This window comes from Limanda limanda, chromosome 16, assembly GCF_963576545.1.
Source record: "Limanda limanda chromosome 16, fLimLim1.1, whole genome shotgun sequence".
Lineage (NCBI taxonomy): Eukaryota > Metazoa > Chordata > Actinopteri > Pleuronectiformes > Pleuronectidae > Limanda > Limanda limanda.
In genome coordinates, this window is record NC_083651.1 from 2,466,134 (window position 1) to 2,493,989 (window position 27,856).

Here is a 27,856-nt window from a genome sequence, read left to right on the forward strand (position 1 = left end):
ATGGTTGGTAGAGAAGGTGAAGAATGAGGCGGGAAGGAAAGAGAGGAAGAGGAGGAGGAGGAGGAGGAGGAGGAGGAAGATTGAGAGACACAACCACACAAAACATCGTCTTTTGTGTAGAGTTATACGAGCTGCAGCAGTAAAAGCTGCACAAATAATACAAACACTCAACACAATCACACTCAGTTCCAACAACAAACCTGGATCCTGCCTCATTCCTTCAGCTGAAATTCACCTTTTCACTCTCAAATCTGGTCAAAGATGAAATTCTGTATCATAATTAAAGTGACCAAAACTCCAAGATAACCCAGTTCTGTAAAAATGTGCTGAAAATGATTACAAAAAGTGCAGGTATACAAATTTAACTGGTAGGATCATTAAAGGTTAAGCTCTACAACTCAGTAACTTTACCACAGAATATCATTCATGGTCACAAACTGTAAACGAGAAACCTCTACATGTTTTCCAGACAGTTTCTAATCTCTCTCTCCTCAGTGAAGGGGAGGGGGGGATGGGGGGATGGGGTGGGGGGAGATGCAGATATTGTCCAGGGGCTTGTGGGTAAATGAAAGCGTTTTCCCGTTTGTCCTGAGCGAGCCGGCTGCTCCCGGAGACTCTGGCGTGTGTCGGGCCTGGCAGCGTCTCTAATGGCAATACCCGATATTAGACGTTTGGCTGATGCTTCCTCATCAGGGTCATGAACACACACACACACACACACACACACACACACACACACACACACACACACGCACACACACACTGATACACACACTCTCTCTTTTCTACTCTTGCTTCTCACACACTTACCGTTTCTTCCATTTGAGGGAGGAGCTGTTTTATATTTTTCCTTTCTGTCAACAAACTCCATGAAAAGACTCAAACCAACACGTCTCTCTCTCTCTCTCTCTCTCTCTCTCTCTCTCTCTCTCTCTCTCTCTCTCTCTCTCTCTCTCTCTCTCTCTCTCTCTCTCTCCTTTTCAATCCGGTCACAAATATAAAGTTTCACTCTCTTAAAGGGCGGAGTCACCTCAGTGAACAGCCTCTGTAGCTTCTGTAAACTGGAGGAAACGCTGCAGTTTTCCAGGAACTATTTTCAGTCGTGGATTAATAAACATGTGATGCTGTGTTGTGAGGATTTACAGCAGCTGGATGTTTTATTTTGAATTCTAAATAAATTGTAGTATCCATATTTTAATGTAACTGAGGCTCAATGATGTGTTATTGATATTTGTGGGTCAGAGTGATAATAACTTCCTGTTTGTGTCCTCAGACTCCTTCTCTCTGGCCGGAGCTCCTCTGGGGATCTGGAGGAGGATGGACAGAGGAGGGGAGAGTCCCATCACCCAGGACAGCCCTGAGCGGAGGGGGGGCAGCCCCGACCTCAGCGGCCTCCCCCCCCCAGGGAAGAAGGGCCGCTTCGAGCTCAACGGGAGCCCCCCCGGACCCCGCCTGCGCCACAACGGAGCGCCGCTGAGGCCCCTGGGAGGTGAGCACCGGCCTGGAGACTCTTGATGTTCATGTGGAGAACATCAGATTATCAGATTCATTTTAATGTGCATGTCCATGAACCTGCTCCTCTGCACATTCTGAATTATTGCTTAAAAACACCTGAGTGGAATTGACTGCAGTTGAAATATTGTAAAACATTCTTACATTTTGGCTGAGATGTTAAAACAATCTTAATGAATAAATAAAAACGCAGATCATTATCCAGAGCTCCACAGAATTGAATCAATACATAGAAATCACCGCTCTACACATTCCTGATTTCTTTCTCAAAATCTCTGCATTATTTATTGAGACATTAACAAAAATGTTAATATCTGGATCTGCTCTTAAAGATAATGAGTCCTTCCTCCTTTCACCAAGTTTCAATCAAATCTGCTCGTTGTCAAATTAATATCTGAACAAACAATAATGTCGTACTACCAGTTAGTTTTTTGGTGCTAATGTAAAGTCACTGGTTCTCACCTCAGTCACGGAGGTTAAGTTGGTTTGTTTGTTCTCAGGATCATCTACTGGACGGATGTTGTGTGCGTTGGAAAATAATCTAATCTCAATTAATTCATGGGTCTTAATGAAATAAATCCAACACGATATTGATATTTATTTGTGTGAAGTTTGGTTCAGATCCAAATGAAAATGTGGTGACTTCAGATTCACTCCACTGAGTCAGATTCTAGTTCTGCTGCAGGAGAAGCTGCTTCTACGCTGTTGATCTCTACGTCTGGAGGGAACTGTATAATACAGCTCTGGTACCAAATAAAGGAGATTGCTCCATATAAATAAGATTTATACAACTCACTCGGGGTTATCGATCCCTGCATTCATTGTGAAAGTTGCTTCTTGTTTATGTGCATGTGTATAGTGCACTTATCTGCAGCTGGTTGTGAGAGTTAAGGTTGCAGAAACGTCAAACTCTTGATTTTAGCTTGATTTCCTTTAATATTTCTTAAATCTTAATTTTCTGTAGAAATCCTTTATAAATGTTCTGCTCCAATTTGGTCTACAACTCAATGATTCGAACTGGATGAAAACTGCTTTGTTTCTATGGCATAAAACTGAAATATTAATGACAAAATTCATCCGTATCTATGCAACTTGTGGGAGGTTTTCTAGAGTAATAGAAAAACATTTCTGTGGGTTTGGCTGCACAGTTTGTAACGATGGAGTTAAAGAGGCGGGAGGAGGAATCTGTGTTTGTGAAGTGAGAGAATGAAACGATAAAAGAAGAAAAGAAATAAAAGACTTCAGTGTGAGAAGAGATGACGAGTGAAAGGGGGAGGAGCCTGTGGAGGACGGTCCTAATGACGGGTTGTGTTTGAAGACAGGAAACTGGAAGTGTCTCCTCCAAACCACACAGCCGCCACGAGGAGGGGGCCACACACACACTCACACACACACACACACACACACACACACACACACACACACACACACACACACACACACACACACACACACACAAACACACACACAACCATACAGATTTACATACAGACACCATATGTTCACATTCACAAATGTCCTCGCTGAGTCACTCACACCCAAGAAATGCTGCCAAAACACACACCCACTTACACTCAACAGACACACACACACACACACACACACACTCCACACAGACACACGCATCTCTTATTTTAATTCCCCCGTTCACTCATCCCAGTACATATTAGAGGGATTAGAGGTTTGAGGCAACATCACATCATCCAAACCAGATCACACAGTCAGCGGCCGAATCACAGGACACTGGATCTGAGAGAAGACAGACGGAGGTGGAGACTGGGGGGCGAGCGAGATAGAGGCGGAGAGAGGGAGAGAGAGAGAGAGAGAGAGGGAGCTGCTCTGTGTTGACAGTTATATTTCCCTGTTGGGGGAAATTCACTTACTTGAATTGGCACCGGGCTCCAGTGTGTAACTCACTCCCTGAGAGCCTGGAGGACTGGGAGCCGGGTGATTAATGAGGAGGAAATAGAAATATAGGAATTGACTGATTAAAACAACGGGTGGGATGGATCTGGGTGTGTGTGTGTGTGTGTGTGGGGAAAGGCGGCATATGTAAGTGTGTGTGTGTGCTCAGCATTGTGTGGTGAAACACATGGCTGTGTGTGTGTGTGCTGTATTATTAGTGCTGGGACGCTGCCTAATGCTCCCAGTCCATCATTCCTTCAGGGAGCTTTAATTAATTGCCAGTTGACAGGTGGCCCAAAACCAAAAGCCTTTTAGGAAAAAGAGCTGATATTGGAGAGGACGGATTGATATTGGTGCTCGGAGCCAAAGGGAAGGAACAATTGAAAACGACTGCAACCAGACACAGAGATGGAACAAGTGGCTTGTCTCCATTTAAATGTTTTATCGCCGTATTTATGAGGCCGAGCTGACGAGCTGACGAGCTGACGAGCGTCCTGATACAGACACGAGCAGCAGAGCACATAAAGGTGTCTGGGTACGAGAAGGTGGGGAACCTGGGCCCTGGAGTGGTGGAGCAGCATTTCATAAAGTGCTTTATTAATCTGTAACGATCCAGAACCAACAAGCTGTGACTGAACTCCTTTCCCCTTTGTTGCTAAACTCTGTCCGTCACGTTTCATGTGAGCAGACGGATCTACAGCTGCTTTCAGAACATGTTCCTGCAGACTCTCTCCACCTGGCTCCCTCGTATGAATACATTTATTATTATATTATTATAGAATAAAGTCAGAAGAGAACCCAACAGGGAAGATCTCTGCTTGACAAAGAACAGGTGGTTCCCCAAAGCTCTGGCAGATAAAAGGAAAACAAGCAGATGAATCTTTTTGGTGAGATGAGGAAGATGAAGAAGAGGAAGAGGCTGATGTGAGTTGTTGAGAAGGTCGTGAGTTGGAGGACGACTGGAGACGAGTCACATGTCTGCTCAGCTTCACATGTTCACATGTTAATAGTTAATACAACTATTCACAACTTCCACGTGTGGTTCAGAGAATTGAACAAAGCCTTTTAAAGTACACCAAGGTTTTCGCCTTTGTGTTTATGTATGTGTGTATGTGTGTGTGTGTGTGTGTGTGTGTGTGTGTGTGTGTGTTGGGGTTTCATGCACAATATCAAAGTGGTTTGGTTTTCACCTGGCCTGAATTTACATATCCAAGGACGTCATATATCATGAAAATTGAAGAAGCATTTTTCCTCTGTATATATTTGTCAGCAGCATTTACATGAATATTTATTAATATTCTTGTTTTAAATCCCACTTTTATGGTTCTGTTGGATGTTCTTTTCTTTTTAAACTAATACCCTGATGGAAGTTACACTTATGAATATGTATATTTGTATAAAGACTTTCCATATCTCTTAGAGGAGCCTTTATTATGACAGGTTGTCTAATAAACTTACATGAAAAGCCTGTAAATATGCAGTGAACACTCTCACAGTCCAGTGAGGAATGCATATGATTTGTTTTACATCCTCTGTTTGATTGTAGCTCATTGAGAAGTTCAGGTGTTGTTCTATCCAACAGTTTCAAACACAAAGGAGAAAGTGATCTCAGGCCCGACCCGGTGGAAACACAACACACATGTCTGCCGTCTGCCGAAGGGAAACTGGGTCCTGATCCCTGACAATAGAATCCAGACACTAACAGATTCTCCTTCTCCTCCTCTGGTGTCTCTCTCCACAGGTCTGATGATCCCGGTGTTCTGCGTGGTGGAGCAGGCGGACGGAGGGAATCAGACGGACGGGTGCGATGGGAGGGACGAGCACGCCGAGTTCGTGCTGGTCAGGAGAGACATCCTCTTCTCCCAGCTGGTGGAGACGGCTCTGCTCGCACTGGGATACTCCCACAGCTCCGCGGCTCAAGCCCACGGTCAGTCAGTCCCTCCTGCTGCTTTACATGTGTGGAAAGAATCTTTAATATGTCTGTCAGGTGTTTAAAATAAGGTACAAATATGGCTGGTGTTTACCAAACATTAAAAAGTAAAGAAATATATAAAACACTATGTCAGAGGTTGGAGCTTTGGAGGAATCATCAGGCCTCAAGCTGCATGTCGTGTGATTATTATACAAATATCCTCTGAAGGACAAGTTCAAATATCTGCTTTCTGTTGACTGGACAGTAGATATGAAACAACAGCCTGTTAGCTTAGCTTAGCATAAAGAATGGAAACAGAAGAAAACAGCCAAATTCATACTACATAAGTTAATAATCCAATTCTGTAACTGACCGTCCAAAGGGAAGTGAACTCTACACAGACGGGATTCGAGGGTCTCACTCACACGTCACCTCCTCAAACTGTATTTTTCTAGAAGCTCAAACAAATGACATAAAGTTTGAGCCGACCTCGTGGACACAGATGCGAGAGAGAAGAAGAAGACAGAACCAGATAAACAAAGAAATCCTCCCACACTAACTGCAAAGTCAAACTTCAGACCGAGTCCGAGTCAGTTTGTGACGCCACAGAAACGAGCACTTAGCGACGCTGAAGCTGCCAAAATCCATAAAACAGATTATTACAGTTTGAAAACTTTTCAGACTCGGGAGAGAAACTAAGAACAGCAGCTTCTTCAGATCCTGTCACTACGTCGTCGTCCCAAAAGCCAAATATCTGAGTTCACCCAGCCGCCTTTTGTTGGAATAACAAGGAGTTTCATAAAGGCCATTATTAATGGTCATGACTTTCCAACCACCGAGTGTCTCTCTCTGTGTAAACTGTGGCAGGACTGAGTCAGAATGAACTGTCCCACAGCCGAGGGGTCAGGACGGGACCGGTCCTGGGACTCTCCCTCTAACCAGGGGCCTGGACGAGAGGTGGTCTATTCAGAGCCTGTTTGAAAAACACAACTAAGACACAGACAGAGGCTGTGAAACTCATTAAAGACACAACAAAGAGACGGACAGGAATGTCTCCGCAGGACTGAAATACACTTTGTGTGCGTCTGTGTGTGTGTGTGTATGTATGAGTGAGCAGTATGTGTGAGAATGTTTATGAAGCAGACGAAAAGAAAGACAGTGTAATTTATTGCCGCACACATGGAACTCATCTGCCGCAGGACAGTGTCATTTATTGCTGTTATTTCTCAAGCGTGCAGAATATTCCATGTGTTGCTTCACATCGATGTAAAACTGGAAAACACGGAGCGACAGGGAGCGACACACAAACTGAGACACACACAATGAGACACACACAGACTGCAGAGCCACGAGTGTAATGGAGACATGTTCAGGTTGATAGTTTTAAGTAGTGATACTTTATTAATCTATATTTATGACTGAAACAGGTTTAAATGCTCTAATGCTCAGAAAACATCACTTCCCTCAAACTGCTGCAGCTCCTCTTTTCAGCCTCTGGTCTTCAGCTCCTGTCTCTTTAAGCCCCTCCCCTCTTCATGAAGCCCAGTCTGCTCTGATTGGCCAGGCGGTCCACTCTGTTGTGATTGGTCAACCAGGAAAGGTCAACCAGTAGAGGTCAAACAGTAGAGGTCAACCAGTAGAGGTCAACCAGTAAAGGTCAACCGGTAAAGTTCAACAAGGAAAGGTCAACCAGTAGAGGTCAACCAGTAAAGGTCAACCAGTAGAGGTCAACCAGTAGAGGTCAACCAGGAAAGGTCAACCAGTAAAGGTCAACCAGTAGAGGTCAACCAGTAGATTGATGCCAGACAAGATGCATTATGGGATATAACACATAATTGTTTGTTTGAAGAACTTTCAGATGAAATAGAATCACAACCTTGTGGGTGTGTGTCTCTAAGTCTACTTGTCCCCATTAAATAAAAAGCTCTTATCAGACCTCAGCCCACCTGAACCAGGCCTGTGCTCCTCTACCTCACTCTTCATCGTTCCAACGCACAACTTTTTATCGCCGACACACAATGAATCCTGGGACATGTTTGTCTGAGAAGGATCATCCAGGTAGAAACCTTCCATGTTCAGGTTTGATCGGACGCATTTGAAAAAAATTCAAATATTACTTTTCCTTCTGGTTGTAGAATCCAGATCATGGTCGAGTGACAGTTGTTGAAACGAGTTCCACAGATTCACTTTGTCCTCCAGTGATGACCGGAGACACTTAATTGTGCGGCCAGTTTGTGCGACGGTTTGCAGACGAACGCCATTAGCAACGATTTTAGCTTCAAATACTTTTGCCAAGTATCAGGGGAGGTCTCTCTCTCTCTCTCTCTCTCTCTCTCTCTCTCTCTCTCTCTCTCTCTCTCTCTCTCTCTCTCTCTCTCTCTCTCTCTCTCTCTCTCTCTCTCTCTCTCTCTCTCTCTCTCTCTCTCTCTCTCTCTCTCTCTCTCTCTCTGTCTGTCTGGAAAACAGCCAGACTCACTCACTCACTGCCCCCCCGTCCACATCAATGCACTCCTCCTCCAGAAGAACACCACACCAGGGGCTTCAAAGAGACGACATCACAACTCCACACAAACAAAAACTGGGAGAATTGTCTCGAGCAGACACACACACACACACACACACTCACACACACACACACACTCACACATACACACTAACACACACTCTTGTAAACTCTACTTAACCCATGCACACGCTGAAATGGACGTACACTTTGTGAAGTACACCGTGCAGCATCGCAGACAAAACACTCTCACACACAAACACACACACACATGTCTCCCCCCCCCCCTCCCCCCCCAGCTTCTCTCAAATGAATACTTTTTGTTTTTTGAAAACAAGCGTTTATGTTAAATGAATAATTTCTGGCTTAAATTATACATTTTTTCCCCCTGCGGTCCACGACCAAAATTACACAGAGTCCCGTCTATTTTCTCCCAGTTTGAATTGTGTCCTGCATTCTCCCGTCCCAGCGGTGTGTGTAGTTGTGTATTTAAAGGACCAGGGCCTTTCTTTAATTAGCTCAGCCCAGTAATTAGATGGGAGATATTGTTTATTTCAATTATAAGGGTCTGAAGGCTTTGAATAGAACGGGATGGGAGCAGAACCTGTAGTTTACGGCTTCGGTCAGCGAACAGTTAACGGTGGTCAGTCGGAGGGAGAGACAAGGGGGGGGGGTGAGAGAGAGAGAGAGAGAGAGAGAGCATTGTTGCAGTGCCACGTCTGACAGGCCACAAAGGGTCACAGCAGCAGAACAGGTCCGTGATTCACTGGACACCTGAGGTCGGGTAAATTATAGTCCTGCCTTTACATTGAGGTTCAACTTTCCTCTGGAGCATCACTGTCTCCTGAAGGCATCAATAGTTAATAAAGGAATTATCAATGCTTTAGTTATGGAAACATATTCTGGCTGTGGGTGGGCTGGTGTGTGGATACTGAGACTTATGAAGCGTCCAAAATGGCCACAAACAACTTCAGCTTCAGGAGTTGGACGGTTGCAAATCCATAATTACGGCCACAGGATTAAATATTGGTGTATTTATTTCTGATTGCTCTGTCTGGGTTTCTGTGGATCAGAATGACATTTCTTATATTCATACTCCCACCTGACAGAAGAGACTCTTTACAGGGAGGGACCTTCTAATGTCCTGAGCTGTTTCATCTTGAGTCTCATTGTAAGTTATGAAAACTGTAAATCAGACCAAACCTCGTGGGGGGTCTCTCTGTGGCCGTGGCTCCTGGTTCGGGTCATAATCATTTTGGAAAATAACACTACTCACCAGATAATTAGAAAGGTTTTAACTATGAATCCTGATTAATTTATTGGCCAAGTTCCTTCTGCTCTTGGCTCCGAATCTCTTCACCTCACTCGTGTTATCGATCATCTGGAGCTGGAGTACGAACCCGACTCTCTGACGTCGGGTTCCTCTTCACGCTTTGCTGCGGTGACGTCTCCGTGTGACCAGGCTCCACCGGATGATTTATCACGACTTCCCTATTTTATAATAAACACACAGTTGTGGATCCGTATATGACAGGAAGTCACCAATAAAAAAGGTTGTTCAACCCGAATAAATCATCGAGTCGGGACGTGTAAATGTTGAGTTATTAAATATCTGCTGGTTCGAGAGCTGAGCAGCTTTATTGCACCCGATGGTGTGTGTGTGTGTGTGTGGGGGGGAGGGGTCTAATAAATGACACAAAGCTAACTAGATATATTTTTTCACAAAGCGGAAACTCAAAGTATTCACAATATAAAGTACTTGTACATATAGGGGCATTTGAAATGTTTATTTATGTAGAGCTTTTATAATTTCTCATATAAAGACATTTTAGTATTTATATGTTGTTATTTATCATCACATTGAAACAGCAACTAAACATCAAGGCTGCTCATCAGTTGAACATTAATTATAAGACTAATATCTGGTGACAAATCCATTACAGTGATATAATCCATGTACAAACATAAATGTGCTTTACTGCTGATAAATGCTGTACTGAAGCAAAGTGTTTCTCTCTGAATTTGTTTTTATGTAAGTTTAAATTAACCGTTAAATTGAAAGAGTTAAGCTGCAAATGCTTTGGAGTTGAACCATTACTTTTAAAAACCTAAAATTATTTTTAAAACATTTTCCAGAGAAGATGGAAACTCAGAGAAACGAGAGCATCACAGATATTTATCCTGTGTTCCTGATGATAGGGAGAAGATTCACTGCGACTACAAAGACTTCTTCTGGTGCGGGACGGTGGGAATATTGTGCGTCCACGTGTATTAGTGTGTGTGTGTGTGTGTGTGTGTGTGTGGGTGTGTGTGCGAGTGTCGATGGAGTCGGAGACATTAGTGGGTGTTTGTGTACGGATTTGCGTTTGTGCGGATGGGTGAACGCAGACATGAGCCAAACCACGAGCCGGCCACATGAGAGCCCGTCTCTGGGAGGTGGAATTTTAATGTGGAAATGGGAACAATGATTTCTACTTTTAAATGTGGACGAGAAGCAGAAACCCGTTGAAGAGCCGGAGCAAAAAAAATGATGGCTCAATTATTAATTCATCTGCCATCACACTGTGAGTGTGGGTGTGTGCGTGCGAGCCGGTGCATGTTGTGTCCACGTCTCCGTGAGCCGTCATGTGTCCTCGCTCAGATCGTGTTCCTCTGCTTATTCACGCGTCTGCTTCCACCCGACCGGGCATTAGCCAAATGCTTACGACTCGGTTTCACATGTTGTGGAAGCTGCACGCTGACGATCACCAGCAGCGTTCCTGTGTTTGTGTTCCAGAACAAAAGAGACGAGAGGAGGACGAGCTCCTTGTTTCCCTTCTGTCAGGAACTCGTCTCATAAGAGTGTTTTACTATCGTCTCTTAAAAACGTCTCTTCATTAAATCGACCCTTTCACGGAAAATATCAAACAATATACAAATGTTTTGTGTTGTGAAATTCGTGATGTTACATGTGTAATATTTTATTGCACATGCTTTGAATTTACAAATATTCCCTCTCATATAAAACGACACATATTGATAGAAAACAGATTATTCCATGAGTTCCACTAGTGTCGCTGAAATGAAGAGGGTTCTGGTTCTGTTGGGTTCTGAAAGGCCTCCATGGTGGTCTCTGGTTCCTCTGGTTCTTCTGGTTCTTCTGGTTCCTCTTCTGGTTCCTCTGGTTCCTCTGGTTCCTCTTCTGGTTCCTCTGGTTCCTCGGGGTTCCTCTGGTTCCTCTGGTTCCTCTTCTGGTTCCTCTGGTTCCTCTTCTGGTTCCTCTGGTTCCTCTGGTTCCTCTTCTGGTTCCTCTGGTTCCTCTTCTGGTTCCTCTGGTTCCTCTGGTTCTTCTGGTTCCTCTGGTTCCTCTGGTTCCTCTGGTTCCTCTGGTTCCTCGGGATTCCTCTGGTTCCTCTGGTTCCTCTTCTGGTTCCTCTGGTTCCTCTGGTTCCTCTTCTGGTTCCTCTGGTTCCTCTGGTTCCTCTGGTTCTTCTGGTTCCTCTGGTTCCTCTTCTGGTTCCTCTGGTTCCTCTGGTTCTTCTGGTTCCTCTGGTTCCTCTGGTTCCTCTGGTTCCTCTGGTTCCTCGGGATTCCTCTGGTTCCTCTGGTTCCTCTTCTGGTTCCTCTGGTTCCTCGGGGGTTCCTCCTGCCCTCAGGGGCCCGGTCACTTCACACAGGAGAACTCCATGATGCCCCCCCGATGACCAGATAATCAACAACACAGCCCGACCGGAATCAAAGATATAACTCAGCTTTGAAGGAAGAAAGACATAAGGAATTCAAAAAGAAATAGAAAGAGAGAGATCAGGACGGAGAGAGGAGGATATGGGGGAGGGGAGTGGGGGGGAGAGGGGGACAGAAAGGGAGAGACGAGGGGGGGGGTCTCTGCAGGACCCGTCTGGATCTCATTTAGAGGATAGTAATGTGATTAGCTTTGTTTAGTTTTCACAGCTCCAGCCAGTCCCCATGAAGAACCCTATGTGTGTGTGTCTGAGTGTGTGTGTGGGTGTGTGTGTGTGTGTGTCTGTGTGTGTGTGTGTGTGTGTGTCTGTCTGTGTGTGTGCAGGGGTAGTGAACATGTACGTTTGTATTGTCATGTGTTTGTGAGCTTTTTCTTGCTCTTGATCCAGAATTGACTCGATCAACAGGGAGAGATTCACTCGTGAAGTGAAAACACTCACATCTTCTCTTCAGTTTATCCTTTGAACCGGTCCCAGTGTGCCTTTGATCTCCTCTCAGGTTAACTGGTTAATGGCCTGATCGTATGTTTCACCTTTTCACCGTCGTGGTCAGAAGTGGCTTCTCGTTGCCCCGGTTACGGTCGAGCTGCAGTACCTCTCTCAGACTCTGGGCGCTCCAGTTTTCCAGCATCACTGTTTAAATGTTCCCACTAATCTCACCACTTAGCTTCTGCTCTGAATGACCCTTGACCCCTTGACCCGGCTCAGCTAATAAAGCAGCGTGGTGTCAGAATGAATTTGCGTGAGCGTGCAGGTTCCTCCGGGTGACCAGGTGTGAGAAACAAGCCAACCCCACGTCCAGCTACACCTCGGCCTGTTTTCTGTCTGTCACTTTGAAACGAGTGTAAATGTATAAAGAGTTAAATGTGTGAACTCTTCCCCTTGTGTGTCCAGGCATCATCAAGGTGGGACGGTGGAACCCGCTGCCCATCCACTTCCTGTCCGACGCTCCCGAGGCGACCGTGGCCGACATGCTGATGGAGGTTTACCACATGGTCACGCTACGTATCCAGCTGCAAAGGTCAGAGTCACAGTTTAGAACAAACGTCTTTTTACATCCATTTGCTGATGAGAATAAAAGTATAACCTTCTAAATCAGAAGCTTTTACTACTTGAACATGAAAACAACACTGGAAAAACTGAAAGTACAGATTTTATAGAGTCAGGAATATACCATGAAGCAGCAAAGCTCCAGTTAAACTTCCTCATCTGTCTCCGTGTGTCGGGAACTCTTAGTTCCTCAGAATCAGTGAAGCAGAGACTTGATGACGGGATAAAAACAGATAAACTCCACATTATTATTGTTATTGTCTCTGCAAATACCGGCCAGGTTTGTTTACATGTGTCTGTGGCGAACGTCAGTGTCGAGATGACGCAGACAAAGTTCCTCCAGAACGTCTGTGACAGATTCTCGAGCTTAATCTGGGGTTCGAGGAAGAGTTCAACGTTTTAGTAAAAAAAACGATAAAGTCAATTTCCTGCTGAGAGTTGGATGAGAAACCAGATATGAGCAGATATGATGATGTGAGTATGAAGCAGCAGAAAGCAGCTGATTGGCTCGGCTTCATGTGCAGCCGCCAGCAGACGGTTCAGTTTAACAAGACGGGAACCAGGACAAAGCAATTAATCAAATTCAATCAATCACATTTCAGCTGAATAGCTCATATGCTCAGATCATAGTTTGTCTCATAAGGGTTTAACAAGATGTAGCCTGACTTTGTCCACAGGTTATAAAAGTTATTTAGTAGCTTATTAACAGATGTGCAACAACTTGTGCAACAAGTTTTGGTAAATTGTGTTTCATTTATACGGAGCCAGTTTGACCTTTCCCCCCATTTCCTGTAACTAGTTGAAATTATTAGTTGATCAGTCAATTGAAACAAAGTGGATTTAAAAATAATTAAGATATGTGATTAAATGCTTTTTAAGGAAAAACATAGAAAATTGACAGAGGTTTTCTGTGACGGGTAACTTAAGATATTTGACAAAGTTTGAATATTTATGACTCAAGAGCTTCTTGGATTAATGTTGTCAAAAGAAATCGATTGAAAGAAATCTTGATTCACAATAATTAAGATATGTGATTAAAGTTTTTTAAGGAAAAAACATAACAAATTTTAGCTTCTCTGTGACGGGTAACTTATGATTTTTGACTTAAAACAAAAGTCTGAATATTTATGACTCATGGATGAGCTTCACAAATAAACATACATTGTATAAGTGATGTAGAAAATAACAACACAATGTGCTGATAATGATCATGAGTGGTTGCAGCTGCAGATTCAATCAACTGTAACGCAAAATATAAATTAGATTTGGACACAACATAGTTGACATTGTGCTTATGTGATTCTTATTTATAACAAGTTTACATTCAATAGAATATGCAGATATGATTTGTGTTAAACCCGGGGCTTCTGGGTAATCGAGCCTGACTGACTGCTTGTGTGTTGTAGCTTCTCGAAGCTGGAGGACCTTCCCTGTGAGCAGTGGAACCACGCCACCGTCAGGAACGCTCTCAAAGAGCTGCTGAAGGAAATGAACCAGAGCACTCTGGCCAAAGAGTGTCCTCTATCACAGGTGACAACTGCAAACACACAATCACACACCATGCACAACTACTTACACCCACTTATCAACACAGTGATTGTTTGTGACGGCCGCTCGTTAGTGTGATGAATCGTTCTGTACAACACGAGTCTCTTTAACTGAAACATCACATGTTCTGGAGACGGACTAAAGACAGAGCTCATGACATAATAACACAATCCTACAGACACACTATTGATTATTGATATTGTGTTTTAATTAAGTTCCACTCAGCACAAAATGAATCACCGTCTCCTTGATCGTGTTGAAACTCCCCAGCTGCATGTTTGGCCTTCCTCTCCTCATGATCATTTGTGAGTGTCAGATCTGTGTGTGTCTGTGTGTGTGTGTGTGTACGTGCACGCTTAGTTTAAATGGAGCTCTGGTGGGGGTGTGGATCGCAGCATCAATTGCAAGCATATGTGTGTGTGGCTGGAGATTCCCTCTCTGCACTGTACTGGCTCCAGTTTCCATGGGTGGCTTCCAATCATGATTAATGTTTGTCTATTTCTATTATGTGTGTGTGTGTGTGTGTGTGAGTGTGTGTGAGTGTGTGTGAGTGTCATGTGGTTGTTGCGTGAGTGTAAGCATTTCATATTATGCTGGTTGTTAATTATCCTCTCTCTCTCTCTCTCTCTCTCTCTCTCTCTCTCTCTCTCTCTCTCTCTGCCTCAGAGTATGATCTCCTCCATCGTGAATAGCTCTTACTACGCCAACGTCTCCACGGCCAAGTGTCAGGAGTTCGGACGCTGGTACAAGAAGTACAAGAAGATCAAAGGTGAGCGGAGCTGTGGTCCTCGGTGTCTCCTGATCCGTCTCAGAGTTCATCTGAAGGTCAACAATCATATAATATCAAACTAACACATTAAAATCTGAGGAGGGAACCTTTATATGACTCACGATGGAATGTGAGATATGATAAGGAGGAGATATCATCTTTTTACAGCTCCACACATTCTTCCTCCTTGTGATAACTCTGTGTCGGGATTACCCACAATGCAACGTAACCACTGTCACTTCAGATAGAGATTCAGGTGTGTTACTGATGATGCATTAGCGCCGGGGGCAAAGGTCAATATCTATAACCAGCGCTCAAACCTGATTGGTCAAACTAGAAACCAAAAGCTTCAGAATCAGAATCATTATTTTATATATATAATAATATATAATATTTATTTGCCAAGTATATTTGCACATACAGGAAATTGCCTTGGTGTCATTGGTGCACTGAACATAAAACAACAATATAAAAACAACAATATATAACAAAGTAGAATAAAATAGAATAAAAATATATACAGTAACAGAGTTATGAGCACGTGCGGTAGAATCTGTGGATGGATCAACAGATACAACAGATCTCACCCGGGGGGCCCAGAGGGGCAGGGGGCCCCCCGGGTGAGAGGCCCTGTTTGAAGTTACCATTTCTGTTTGGGAAAATGAGTCAAAGTGAAAAACAAAGAGACACAAACCACCGCAGAGACAAAAGAAGAAACAAACTACACAAAGATGCAGAGCGACCACAGAGATGTGTCTTTGAGTCTGTGGCTCCTGCTGCTCGGGGGGGTGGGGGTGGGGGGGGGGGATGTGGGCGCTTCACATGTCTGTGCCCACGGGACGGTTGGCTCATCATTCATCGAGGGCAACGCCACAGGAACTGAGATCCGTCTCAAAAACTGAGCTACAAACTGAACTACTGAGTGTGTTCTCCCTCAAGTCGTGGTCAATATAATATATTAATATCAGAGGAACGACCCTGGAAACACAGAGTTATCTCCCATCGTTTTAATATCTGTTTCACTGAGAGAGAACCACAACACACGGAGACAGTGTGAGTGACCAACCAGGACGGGTTTAAGACCCACTACATCACGTTTTACGACTTTTTAAGGCCTAAGGCTTCAGATTATTGAATTTACGACTTCATGAAGTCCGTGATAGAATGTAAACAAAGTGAAATGGACGTCTTGATCACGTACGAGCAAAAGGCTTCAGCTGCTGTGGTGCGTTTCATGGTGGAAACCTATGCTGTCTCTAATTAGCTGCCATTAATCTCTCGTGTGTCAAATATAAATCCAGCTTCAGACGTAAAAAATTGCGATGACGAGTCGAAGCGAACGTGGTTTTTGTATAAAAGCTGTAACGACACAATCCAGCGTAGCAGCAAGTTTTACGAGGATTCCATTTCAAATGAAATATTCAGCAAACACGACGTTTCTTAAACAAGTCGTGAGTGAAGTGTCCCGAGCGCTTCGTCGACCACGTCAGCTCCAACGCCACCTCACAGGAAGCAGCGCTCGCCCTTCACATTAAAGGTCTGAGGCTGGAGAGGAAGTGAGAGAAGATGAGGTGATGACGGACGGAGGTCAGATCGACTTCGCTCCACATGTCAACAGACTCATGAGGCTCTTATAAGCAGTGTTGGGAGTAATGCGTTACTGTAATCCACTACTTTTAGCGGTAACGAGCATATAACAAAGTATTTTTTTAAATCAAGACACGCAGTCACAATTACTGAAATTTAAATCTCTTCTTTTGTGAAAAATGAACACTTGCAGACAAGAAGACAAGGTTGGATGTCAGACATTATTTCCACGGACCACGAAGATCCGGTAATTTTTCAAAATAAAACACCGTTTTATTTTGAAAAATTTGCGGATAGTAGCTAAAACTATAAAATGTACGCAAAGTGAGTCGCTATGCCTAAAAGGACAACAAATTTCTAATTAAATTAGTGTTAATACTGTAGGCCAATCACTTTTATTTCATTGGGCCTAATGTGGTAAAAAAACACTTTTAAATGACTGAGACAGTTATTTTGTATAAAGTTAAGTATTAAACTACTGCTTGATTTGAAGGCCTGTTGATTACAATAAATAGGTCTAAATAATATGTTTATTGTGTGACTGTTTATTATTCAGTACTGTTCATATTCATTGCATATAAAAAGCAGACATAAAAGTAACTTAAAAGTAACTTTCCCTAGTAACCAGTTACTTTTGATATACCGTAACTGGTGAGGTAATTCAATTACTTTTAAAAGAAGTAACAAGTAACTGTAACTAATTACTAATTTTCAGTAACTTGCCCAACACTGCTTATAAGACGCGCTGCTCCACATGTCCGTCTGAGTCCTGAAGCTCAGGATACAGAAACACAGCTGGACTGATGGAAGACTTCATAAACGAGCATTTCATATGAATTCATTAATATTCCAACTCTTTTGATCGTGTCTGTAAATCGTCCGACGTCTCATCTGATCTCTTCTTCTGTTTGTTTCGTTTCGTTCAGTCGATTACCTGGAGAAGATGTGGTCGGGACGAGACGCTGCCGACATCAAAAGTAAGAAATCTGATCACTTTCTTATACCTGATATTACATTTTAATGGAGGTTAAAGCGAACTTTGAATTGAGCTGTACATGTTTTATTGAGTTATGAGGTAAATCTTTTCTCCAGGTGATTAAAAGTCTGTTAGCTCAAACTACAGCGGGTGTGTTGACACAAATCTTTCTCTTACTGTCTTCTGAAATATTTAGAAAATTTGTTCTCAAGATGCTTTGTTGGCATTTGATCAAATCAGTTGGGGAATATTTTATTTTTATATATTTATTAAGAATGTTTTACATGTTTTGTATCACTCATTTGTGGAGAAATGAGGAAAAGAAAAAGGAGGACAAGATAATTGAAGAGTGATAGGTTGATTGTCGTGTTCTTTATGAGTCACCATGACAACCAAGTGCATTTTTATTTCACTATGTTGCCACAGTCCAGAACAAATTTCTATATTTACCCAGCTGTGCAAAAACTCCTGTAAAGCAGAGACGGGTATAGTTTGAAAGTGTAATATCATTTGTAAAGTTTAAATATTACACTTTACAAATGATATTACACCTCACACTTTTTTATATTTTACTTCTTGGCATTTACTCGCCAGTTTTCTTTACTTACTTTTATATAAAAGACTATTTGATCAGTAACAGAACCATCCTTTCTTTAACGTGACTCCTCTTCTTCTCCTCTGCAGTCGAGCGAGACAACATGGCCGACTTCTGCGTGCTGGGGCAGAGACCCCCCCCCCACCTGGCGGGCCTGGCCCAGCTCGGTCACATGGGCGCCGGCAGCCCGCTCCTCAAAGCTGCGTCCGGAGACCTGACCTCTCAGCCCCTCCAGCAGGCTCCGCCCCCCCAGCAGCAGCCCTCGCCACACGGCGCCCATCACCACAGCCCTCCTCTGCGCTCGGGCCAGGTGCCTCCTCCTCCGCCGCCGCCCCCCCCGCCCGGCGCCATGCAGCCCCTGCTGGGCCCAGGCGGGCTGCTGTCGCCTCAACTGTCCCCGCAGCTGGTCCGCCAGCAGCTCGCCATGGCGCACCTCATCAACCAGCAGCTCGCCGTGAGCCGCCTGCTGGCCCACCAGCACCCGCAGGCCCTCAACCAGCAGTTCCTCAACCACCCGCCCATCCCCAGGGGCTTGTCCAAAGCCGGCGACCATCCAGGGAGCAACCCCTCGGCCGCCGAAGTCTCCTCTGAAATCTACCAGCAGGTCAGAGACGAGCTGAAGAGAGCTAGTGTCTCCCAGGCCGTGTTCGCCCGTGTGGCTTTCAACCGCACACAGGTAGGAAAACAGAGCAGCCGGGGGTCAAGAGGTTAGGAGAGCGCAGGGAGAGAGTGGAGGAGGGAGAGGAGCGGCGGCGAGGAGAGGAAACTAGAGACAGGAGGGAGGTGTAGATGGAAAACATGGAGATAGGAAATCTAAACATGAACACATCACATCCTTCAGCACCGAGCCAGGCTGACAGAGAGTCACACCTCCACCGAGCCCAGTATCCCTCCATCCCTAAAGAGCAATATCTTTATGACCTTTTTGAATGATAAAATTCTAACTATTAGAAATAAAATCAACCATCTCCTGCCCTCAATTGGCACTAATACCCCCCCCCCCTCCCAACAACAGAGATCTCAGACACGGCTGAGAATCCTTCCCATTACTTAGACAGCTTCTCTCTGATCACTCACAATAATCTCAGGTTCTAAACCAACAACCTGTATCTTAGATCCGATTCCTACAAAATTACTTAAAGAAATTCTGCCCCTGATAGATAGTTCGTTACTTAACACAATCAATCTGTCATTATCATCAGGTTATGTACCACAGTCTTTTAAAATAGCTGTAATCAAACCCTTACTCAAAAAACCCACCCTAGACCCGGAGGTTTCAGCCAATTACAGACCAATATCTAATCTCTCCTTCCTGTTTAAAATCTTAGAAAAATCTTATGGGCTATACAAATAAAATTTGATTGATTGATTGATTGATTGACACCATGAGCCAGGCAGGAATCAAACCCTCCACTCACTGACTGATGGTAGATCTGGTTCACTGCCACACGTCAGGTGAAGCGCTCGCTCTTTCTCACTCAACAGACACGAGTAACCATCGCTGTCACCGATTGGCTGTCGTCTCTCTCGTTCAGTGGTCACCCACCTCGGGGTATTTCCAGTGGGATTAGCGGGAACATGGCGGGGGGGCGAGCTGGGTCGTTGAGTCTCCATCGCCGCCCTCACAGCCGCACGATTACCTGAGGCAGTCATGCTGTGCTAAACTTTTTACCATACGCCCCATTAGATCAATGTAATGGCAGTTGGCTCAAAGACGTACTACAGAGGCCAGGTGTGTGTGTGTCTGTGTGTGTGTGTGTGTGTGTGTGTGTGTGTGTGTGTGTGTGTGTGTGTGGTGAATGTATACATGTGTGTGTGCCAGCGTTCAGCCCACACGTTTACATTCTTTATCAGAAGTCATTTTCAGTTTATAACAAACTTTAGCTAAACAATACGAGGGTTTCTCATACAAGTACTACACTAAAGTACAACTGTGAAGTACTGGAACTTCATTAGAGTATCTTCTTCTAATGCTTTAGTTACTAGTTACTTTACAGGATATCAAAGTAACTAGAAGGTTGTAGAACTGATAACATCTGATGTATTTTGTAAAAAGAAACAGTTATTGGATTGATTGATTAGTTGATTGACGTTTGGAAACTATTCAGATTTTCATCTGATCCCTTTTCCTGCAAAAATACCCACAAGTAGTTCCAGTTCATTAAATGTGAATATTTCCTGCTTCTTGCTTTTAATGATGATTTTTTAATGTTTATAAAAGAGGTCATTTCAATAACGGATCAAATTGTGTGAAATGAAGTGAAATAATGGATTATTGGACTTTAATATGGCGGAGTACAGGGCCATAGTGAAGGAAAGAATTCAGAGAAGTTATAATGTCATGAGAAAATAAGTCATTATAGTATAGAATCACACAATCTGTTTCAAAGTCCTGATATTTATTCAAATGTGGAGATCGAGAAATGTAGTATTTCATTATTTGTGAAACTTATATTAAAAGTTAAGTTTTACCACAGGTGACAGGCTGATATTTCCTCTGTAAAGTGACTCTATTCTCAGATTTCTTTCCTTCTTGTGGCCCCTAACACTCGAAAGTTGTGATTTTAACTCATTAATTGTGATGATTCTTCAGGAAGAAAAGGTGAAACCATGCTTTGGGACGTGTGAGTAGCAGGAGCAGCCGGTGTAACTGTGTGTGTTTGTGTGTTTGTGTTGCTCAGGGTTTGCTGTCAGAGATCCTGAGGAAGGAGGAGGACCCTCGCACGGCGTCCCAGTCGCTGCTGGTCAACCTGAAAGCGATGCAGAACTTCCTCAACCTGCAGGAGGTGGAGCGAGACCGGATCTACCAGGAGGAGAGAGAGAGAACCATGAACCCCACGGTCGGCCTCCCGGCCTCCAACTCCTCCAACCCCGGACCGCCACGCCTCTCACAGGTTAGAGAACCTCGGGGTCAGCGGCGCCTGCAGCGTCACTTCCCACAGTCAAAACACAAGTAACCATGGCGACTCGAGCATGTGATGGTAACATGCCGCGTGTCCTGTGTGTGCATAGAAAGTGTGGGAGAGGAGCCTGGACGACCAGATAACCCCTGATACCTGGGCCTCCATCTGGAAGAACAAGACTAAGATCTCCAACTCGGTGAGTTATCTCCGATCTTCACCTCGCCAGCCGCCAGCAGCACGCCATGCACTCTGTCTTTCAGCCGCTTGTAACGGGACAACAGCTTCAAAGCTATCACAGGAGCATGTTGTAAACACTAAGGACATTACACAGTATTTGGAAATTTCTTTCCATGTGCACAAAACGATTTAGCAATGTCAGTGATAAGAAGCTCTGTCTGATGTCAGAGCGACGGCCCACTCATGGCTCTGGGATTCTTATTATGTCTCTGTAAAATTATCTCAGCATGGTTTACACTGAGGGAATGTAAGCTCGCTGGTCTGTACATGTCTTGCGGACGACTTCAAACACTGTGTATACAAGTCGCCTGAGAGCCAATACACGTTCGCTCCAACAGAAACAACAGAGAACGACAAAAGACTTAATGACTTTGATCTGTAAACACCAGTCCTGTGGAGACGTGCTCTGCAGATGTGCAGCTCCACGGCGAGTCGGAGCCGATCAGCAGCCGATAACCTTCACTCACATGCACACACACAGGATCTGCTCGGGAGTGTTCGTCTCTGAGGGGTTTTACTCAAACAAATCCGTGCTCGTCTCTTCCAGCCCAAACCGTCGTGTCCGGCCGCCGAGCTCCCGCTGAAGCTGGAGTCGCTGGTGAACATCACGTCGGGCGTCTACGATGAGATCCAGCAGGAGATGAAGAGAGCGAAGGTTTCCCAGGCGCTGTTCGCCAAGGTGGCCGCCAACAAGAGTCAGGTGAGAGAGTCACTGTGAGAACAGGAAAGTATCAGGACTTCAGAGTTCACTTCCCATTTGGATCAGAGCAGAAACCAGTCGAGTGTTTTAAACTGATTCTCAGATCGACTGAATCTATCTAATGATTCCAGAAATCTCTGTTTGTCTGTGTTGCTCATATCTCAACAACCGTTCAATATTAATAAACTTTGAATAGACTTGGGACCAGCAGCTGCATCTCTGACTCATCATCATGACGAGAAGTGATTCTTCAGGTCGGGGGTTCTGCTTCCACCGAACTGAAGAATAAACACGTGAACAAGTCTTTGTGGAGCAGATGTGAAACAGCTGCAGGGTCTTGATCTGCTGCAGGTCACTTTACAGTTTCAGGAATAAAGCTGCAGCTTCACCACAGGCCAAAGAAACAAAAAGACAATAAGATTAAAATCCCCGTGCATGGAACTGCTTCTCTGGTGCAGGAGCGATAACCATATTAAATTAAAATAATACATTTAAAACTCAATCACACAACAGGATGACAGGACCTTAACCTCCACCTATCAGAGGATGGAGAAGCTGAATCTCTGCATCGCTGCTTCTGAAGCTTCATCACTGTGGATGCACAGTCAAACCTGAAAGCACCTAAATAAATAAACACATTCATATTTTGTATTATTTCCTCTTGGTTTGGGTTTTCGCAGCTTGAGACTCCTCCTCCCTCTCTCTCTACCTCACTCTCTCTCTCTCTGTCTCTAAACCTGATACAGGTTTGTTTTCCTCCTCGGGCAGAAATCAAGAGCTGAATCAAAAATGAAAATGTGGAAAAACCAAACAAGAAACAACTCTTCACAGATTAAATGTGTTTTGAACAAGAATAAATCTCAGGAGAGAATCTAAATCCCTTCTTTCACGAGTTGAATTCACTCAGACTCGGTCTCACGGTCCAGTGTGTCAGGACAGTAGCATGTGGCCGGCTGTGCCAGGTGTGTGTTGAATATGTGCATCCTGTGTACAGTATGTGCGTGCGGGCTGCGTGGTCTCCCAGGTCGGGGGGTCCGGGGGTCCGGGGGTGGCTGGGGTCACGGCTCACTGCACCCATCTGCTGCAGCTGGCCACGAGGAGGGCGAGCGACGGAGAGGGAGCGATGATCAGGCTATTAGCGGTGCATGCTGCCCGAGGTGGCTGGTTGAACACAACAGCTGGTGTCACAAACCGAACCAGTCGAGCAGATATAATCAGATCTTCTCCATCTCTCCCCCAATCAGCCCCAACCCCCCCCCCCCCCAACCCCCCCATCCTCCATCCTCCTCTTCCTCTGCCACCTCACGCAGCTCCAACCTGCTCATTCCAATTCTGCTCTCGGTTCCTCTGCTAGTTCTGCTGCGTCTGCTCGGACTGAAAACTTTCTTTATTCTGTCATGCTTCATGTTCTTCTTCTTATTCTTCTTCTTCTTCTTCTTCTTCTTCTTCTTCTTCTTCTTCTTCTTCTTCTTCTTCTTCTTCTTCTTCTTCTTCTTCTTCTTCTTCTTCTTCTTCTTCTTCTTCTTCTTCTTCTTCTTCTTCTTCTTCTTCTTCACCCAGTGTCATTCCAGTAGTTCCTCTCACATCTGTAGAGATAAGATAGAATCCTACTAAAACCTTCCTGGATTATGTGGATTTTCTAACCTTTTGATAGAGAGTGAGGAGATTAAACTTGTAAAACAACTCTCAGCAAGAAAGCAAAATACAAACAAAATAGAATGAGACTCAGTAGAGACCATTTTATATAGAAACATATATTTAATGGGTTCTTCCTGGGGTTCATGTTCTTCTTCTTCTGCTTCTGCTTCACCCAGTGTCATTGCTGCTGGGTTAAAGTATCCGTTCTTAGACTTCCTGAAAGAGGAAATACAAAGACGGTCCACAGCGATATTCTCTCTTCAAAATCCAGTAGTTCCTCATTTAGAGAGAGACAATCTTTTTTGTCCTTTGAGATGATTGATGCTCTCACATCTGTAGAGATAAGACAGAATCCTACTTAGACCTTCATGGATTATGTTGATTTTCTAACCTTTAGACAGAGCCAGTCGAGCACTTTTTATCTTGATCAAAGATCAAAACAGAAATCGTGATGAACTCGTTATAAAGTATTTAGATTTTACTTCAGTTAATGTACTAATATTATAGTGTAAATATACTTTATTCCCACCATAATTTAATATAATGTTAACTATAATCAGGAGAATGTTCTTTAAGTACCCAAGGCTGTATATTACACCAAAACAGATTTTAAACAGATTTTTAATATAGAAAAATATATTTAATATATTTTGGGCATCAAACTTTGAAAACAACTCTCAGCAAGAAAGCAAAATAAAAACAAAATAGAATAACACTCAGTAGAGCCCATTTAATATAGACAAATATATTTAATGGGTTCTACCTGTGGTCAAACTCCACCCTCCACAAAATATCAAGGACATCTCTCCAGAGGTTGTTGTGTAATCTTCTAACTAACACACACACACACACAGACCTGGCAGAGGTGATTGTTCCTGTTGTTTTAAACCCCTCCTCTCTCTCTCTCTCTCTCTCCTGCAGGGTTGGCTGTGCGAGCTGCTGCGGTGGAAGGAGAACCCGAGCCCGGAGAACCGCACGCTGTGGGAGAACCTGTGCACCATCCGCAGGTTCCTGGCGCTGCCGCAGCCCGACAGAGACCTGGCGTACGAGGAGGAGTCGAGGCACCATCACTCCGAGAGGCTGCACACCGTGCTGCACCTGCCACAGGAGACACAGGTAGAAACCAGACACTCTCCTCATGGAGCTCACACGGCCAGAGGTCATGTGACCTGAGGGAACAACATGGAATCAGATTCATCACACACATAATCTCATCTCATATTTATCTATACTTTCCTTTAAACACTTAATTACACAAATATGCACACTTACTTTTCCTGAACTAGATGAGAACTTTATTCAGATCTGAACTAAACATTTCAAACGTTTATAAAATATGATTAAAAAAAAATTCAAATTTCTACAATAATTACTCAATTGATATTGACTGCTTTCAAAGTTATCCCCTAAAAGTTATTTTATTTATTCCTTCTCTTCATGAATGTAAAGATTTCCTGCTTTTCTTTCCAATAACTTTTATTAATTGATGTTTAGTTTTAATGAACAATTCTGATCTGTTTTTACAGACCAAACAATAATCCCTCAACATTTATCAAATATTTATATTATTTACATATAAAATTATCTATACTTCTATACGATCAACTACAATGGTAAAAAATGCTGTTCACACATTAATGTAATAATCAAAAATCGTTTTTTTAAAATCACCAGTAACATTTACATTGGTGTAACTTACAACCTTGGGTACTTTAAGCACATTCTCCTGATTATACTTTACATTATATACAATTTACAATCTACTTTAGGTAGGAATAAAGTATATTTACACTCTAATATTAGTACATTAACTGAAGTAAAATCTAAATACTTTATCACCAGTTCATCACGATTTCTGTTTTGATCTTTGCTCCAGATAAAAAGTCGTTTTCTCTACTGATAAAAGCCACAAAGTGTGTGTCTGTTGTACTTATACACAAGTTCACCCCCCCCCCCCCACACACACACACACACACACACACACACACACACACACACACCGACTGAGTGAAGAGTGGAACTCCTCCTCCTCCCTCGCAGACCACACCTGTCATTACTGTTTACTTATTATATTCATTTCGTGTCCAGCGGCGTTTGATCTCGTTGTGTGTGCACATGTGTTTGTGTGTCTGTGCCCATGTGTTTGTGTGTCTGTGCCCATGTGTTTGTGTGTCTGTGCCCATGTGTTTGTGTGTCTGTGCCCCAGTGGAGCGCAGAGTAAACACACTTGCTGGGTGGTGTGGCACAGGAGGAAATGCCCCATTAGTTCCTGAGGGCGGGGGGGTGGGGTGGGGGGGCAGGAGATCGATGCAGGAAACGCACGGATGTGTTGCTCTCTTTCATCAAACGTCTGTGATGAAGCAAAGATAAAAACTTATATCTAATAATCAGAAGCTGCAGATACAGAAGAAATATACACAAACAGGTTTTCATCTACTATTAAGCTACATAAAATTAATATTATCTATAAATACAAGACTAACTGTGACGAGATCTCAGACCAAAACTAGAAGGGGAAGCATTTAGCCTTTTAATCTGCATATTGAAAATACATTTCACATCTGGATCATCACCTCTACACATTCATATTTCTCTGTTATTTCTTGGGAAATTCATAAAAATGTGGAAAAACACCAAATTTCGTAATGTTATATAAAGTAAAAAAAACATTCCTGGATTTGCAACCAAATTAAACAAGTTCTTTCCTGACTCATTTCAGAACCTCCACCAGGTTCATGGTTCTCTGATCTGCAGGTTTTGTGTTTTAACGATTAATAAAATAACTTTTGTAACTTTCTGATCAAATCTTCACTCGACCATTTCCCATAAACGCCCGGTGGTTACTCGACTTCCAGAGAGAAGCAGAAAGAAGAGATGATTAGTTATCTTTCAAACTCTGTACTGTTAGGTTTATTAGAGGATGTTAACATGTTTATAGACAATATCACGGAAATTATCAAATTAAGCTACATGAATATTATCTATAAATCCAATATTAACTGTCATATTAACTAGATCTCAGACCAAAACTAGAATGGGAAGCATCGGCCTCTTTATCCACATATTGAAAATACATTTCACATCTGGATCATCACCTCTACACATTCATATTTCTCTGTTATTTCTTGAGAAATTCACAAAAATGTGGAAAAACACCACATTTCGTAATATTATATAAAGTGAAAAAAGATATTCCTGGATTTGCAACCAAATGAAATTAGTTCTCTCCTGACTCATTTCAGAAAACTTGTGTTTCAACGATTAATAAAAAGACTTTTGTAACTTTGTGATCAAATCTTCACTCGACCATTTCCCATAAACGCCCGGTGGTTACTCGACTTCCAGAGAGAAGCAGAAAGAAGATGGAATATTACTCAGAGGTTATTTTTTGATGAGTTATCTTTCAAACTCGCCCAGTTTACCCTTGTTCACAGTGTCTATGCTAAGCTAACTGGCTAACCGGCTGATGGTCCTCCTGATTGACGGCTCTGAGCAGAGGTCAAAGGTCAGAGTGAGCCTGGCGTGTTCGAGCCGATGGCGACGCCCACTCTCAGCCACCAGCCCCCCCCCCCCCCGCCCTCTCCATGCAAACCTATTATATACCACATATACTTTATTCCATATGTCATAAATCAGAACCAGGCAAAAGCTGAAACTTCCCATTTTTTGCAACTCGACCCGGATCGTAGAGGTTGTTTTTGCGGCTCCGCCCACTTCCCCCCCGACGCCAAGTCACTTTACTCTTTCCCCTAAAGTATTAAAAGGCTGATGGGAAGTCGGGGGGGAAGCTGTGGTGGCTCCATTAACACATTCCTCTGCTCCTCTCGCACCAGAAGACTAAAAATAAAGTTTAACCTCACAACGCCCATGTTGTTACCCCCCCCACCCCCCCCACCCCCACCACCCACCTCGAGAGACACAGGCAGAGGAACCGTGGTGAAACGCTAGTGATTTATTAATGGGAATTGAGGTGTGTGTGTGTGTGTGTGTGTGTGTGTGTGTGTGTTACTGTCTTCACGACTACTTCGCCCCCCAAACCTCAGGCTCCAGCCGGCCTGCCACCACAGACCACACATGTGTCCCATCTGCCGCACACACACACACACACACACACACACACACACACACACACACACACACACACACACACACACACACACACACACACACACACACACACACACACACAATCTCACACTGATAGTCAGAAATCTGAGCGCTTTGTGTTTGGACAATAAGAGGCTTTCTGAAACTGTAACAACCGACCACATGAAACATGAATGTGTCGGTCTGTGTGTGTGT

The 27,856-nt window shown here is 43.7% G+C and overlaps 1 protein-coding gene across 1 annotated transcript in view; it reads left to right on the plus strand.

Annotated features, from left to right (window-relative positions):
* The first annotated feature begins 1,317 nt into the window (after nt 1-1,317).
* Nucleotides 1,318-27,856, plus strand: part of satb2 (SATB homeobox 2) — a 33,567-nt gene continuing 7,028 nt past the window's right edge. Inside the window, exons 1-11 of the mRNA XM_061088973.1 lie at nt 1,318-1,489; nt 5,159-5,344; nt 12,446-12,572; nt 14,008-14,131; nt 14,816-14,918; nt 17,432-17,482; nt 18,166-18,752; nt 20,758-20,970; nt 21,089-21,175; nt 21,764-21,916; nt 24,476-24,670. Of these exons, the coding sequence (XP_060944956.1) occupies nt 1,318-1,489; nt 5,159-5,344; nt 12,446-12,572; nt 14,008-14,131; nt 14,816-14,918; nt 17,432-17,482; nt 18,166-18,752; nt 20,758-20,970; nt 21,089-21,175; nt 21,764-21,916; nt 24,476-24,670 (1,998 nt within the window). The remainder of the gene's footprint in view (nt 1,490-5,158; nt 5,345-12,445; nt 12,573-14,007; nt 14,132-14,815; nt 14,919-17,431; nt 17,483-18,165; nt 18,753-20,757; nt 20,971-21,088; nt 21,176-21,763; nt 21,917-24,475; nt 24,671-27,856) is intronic.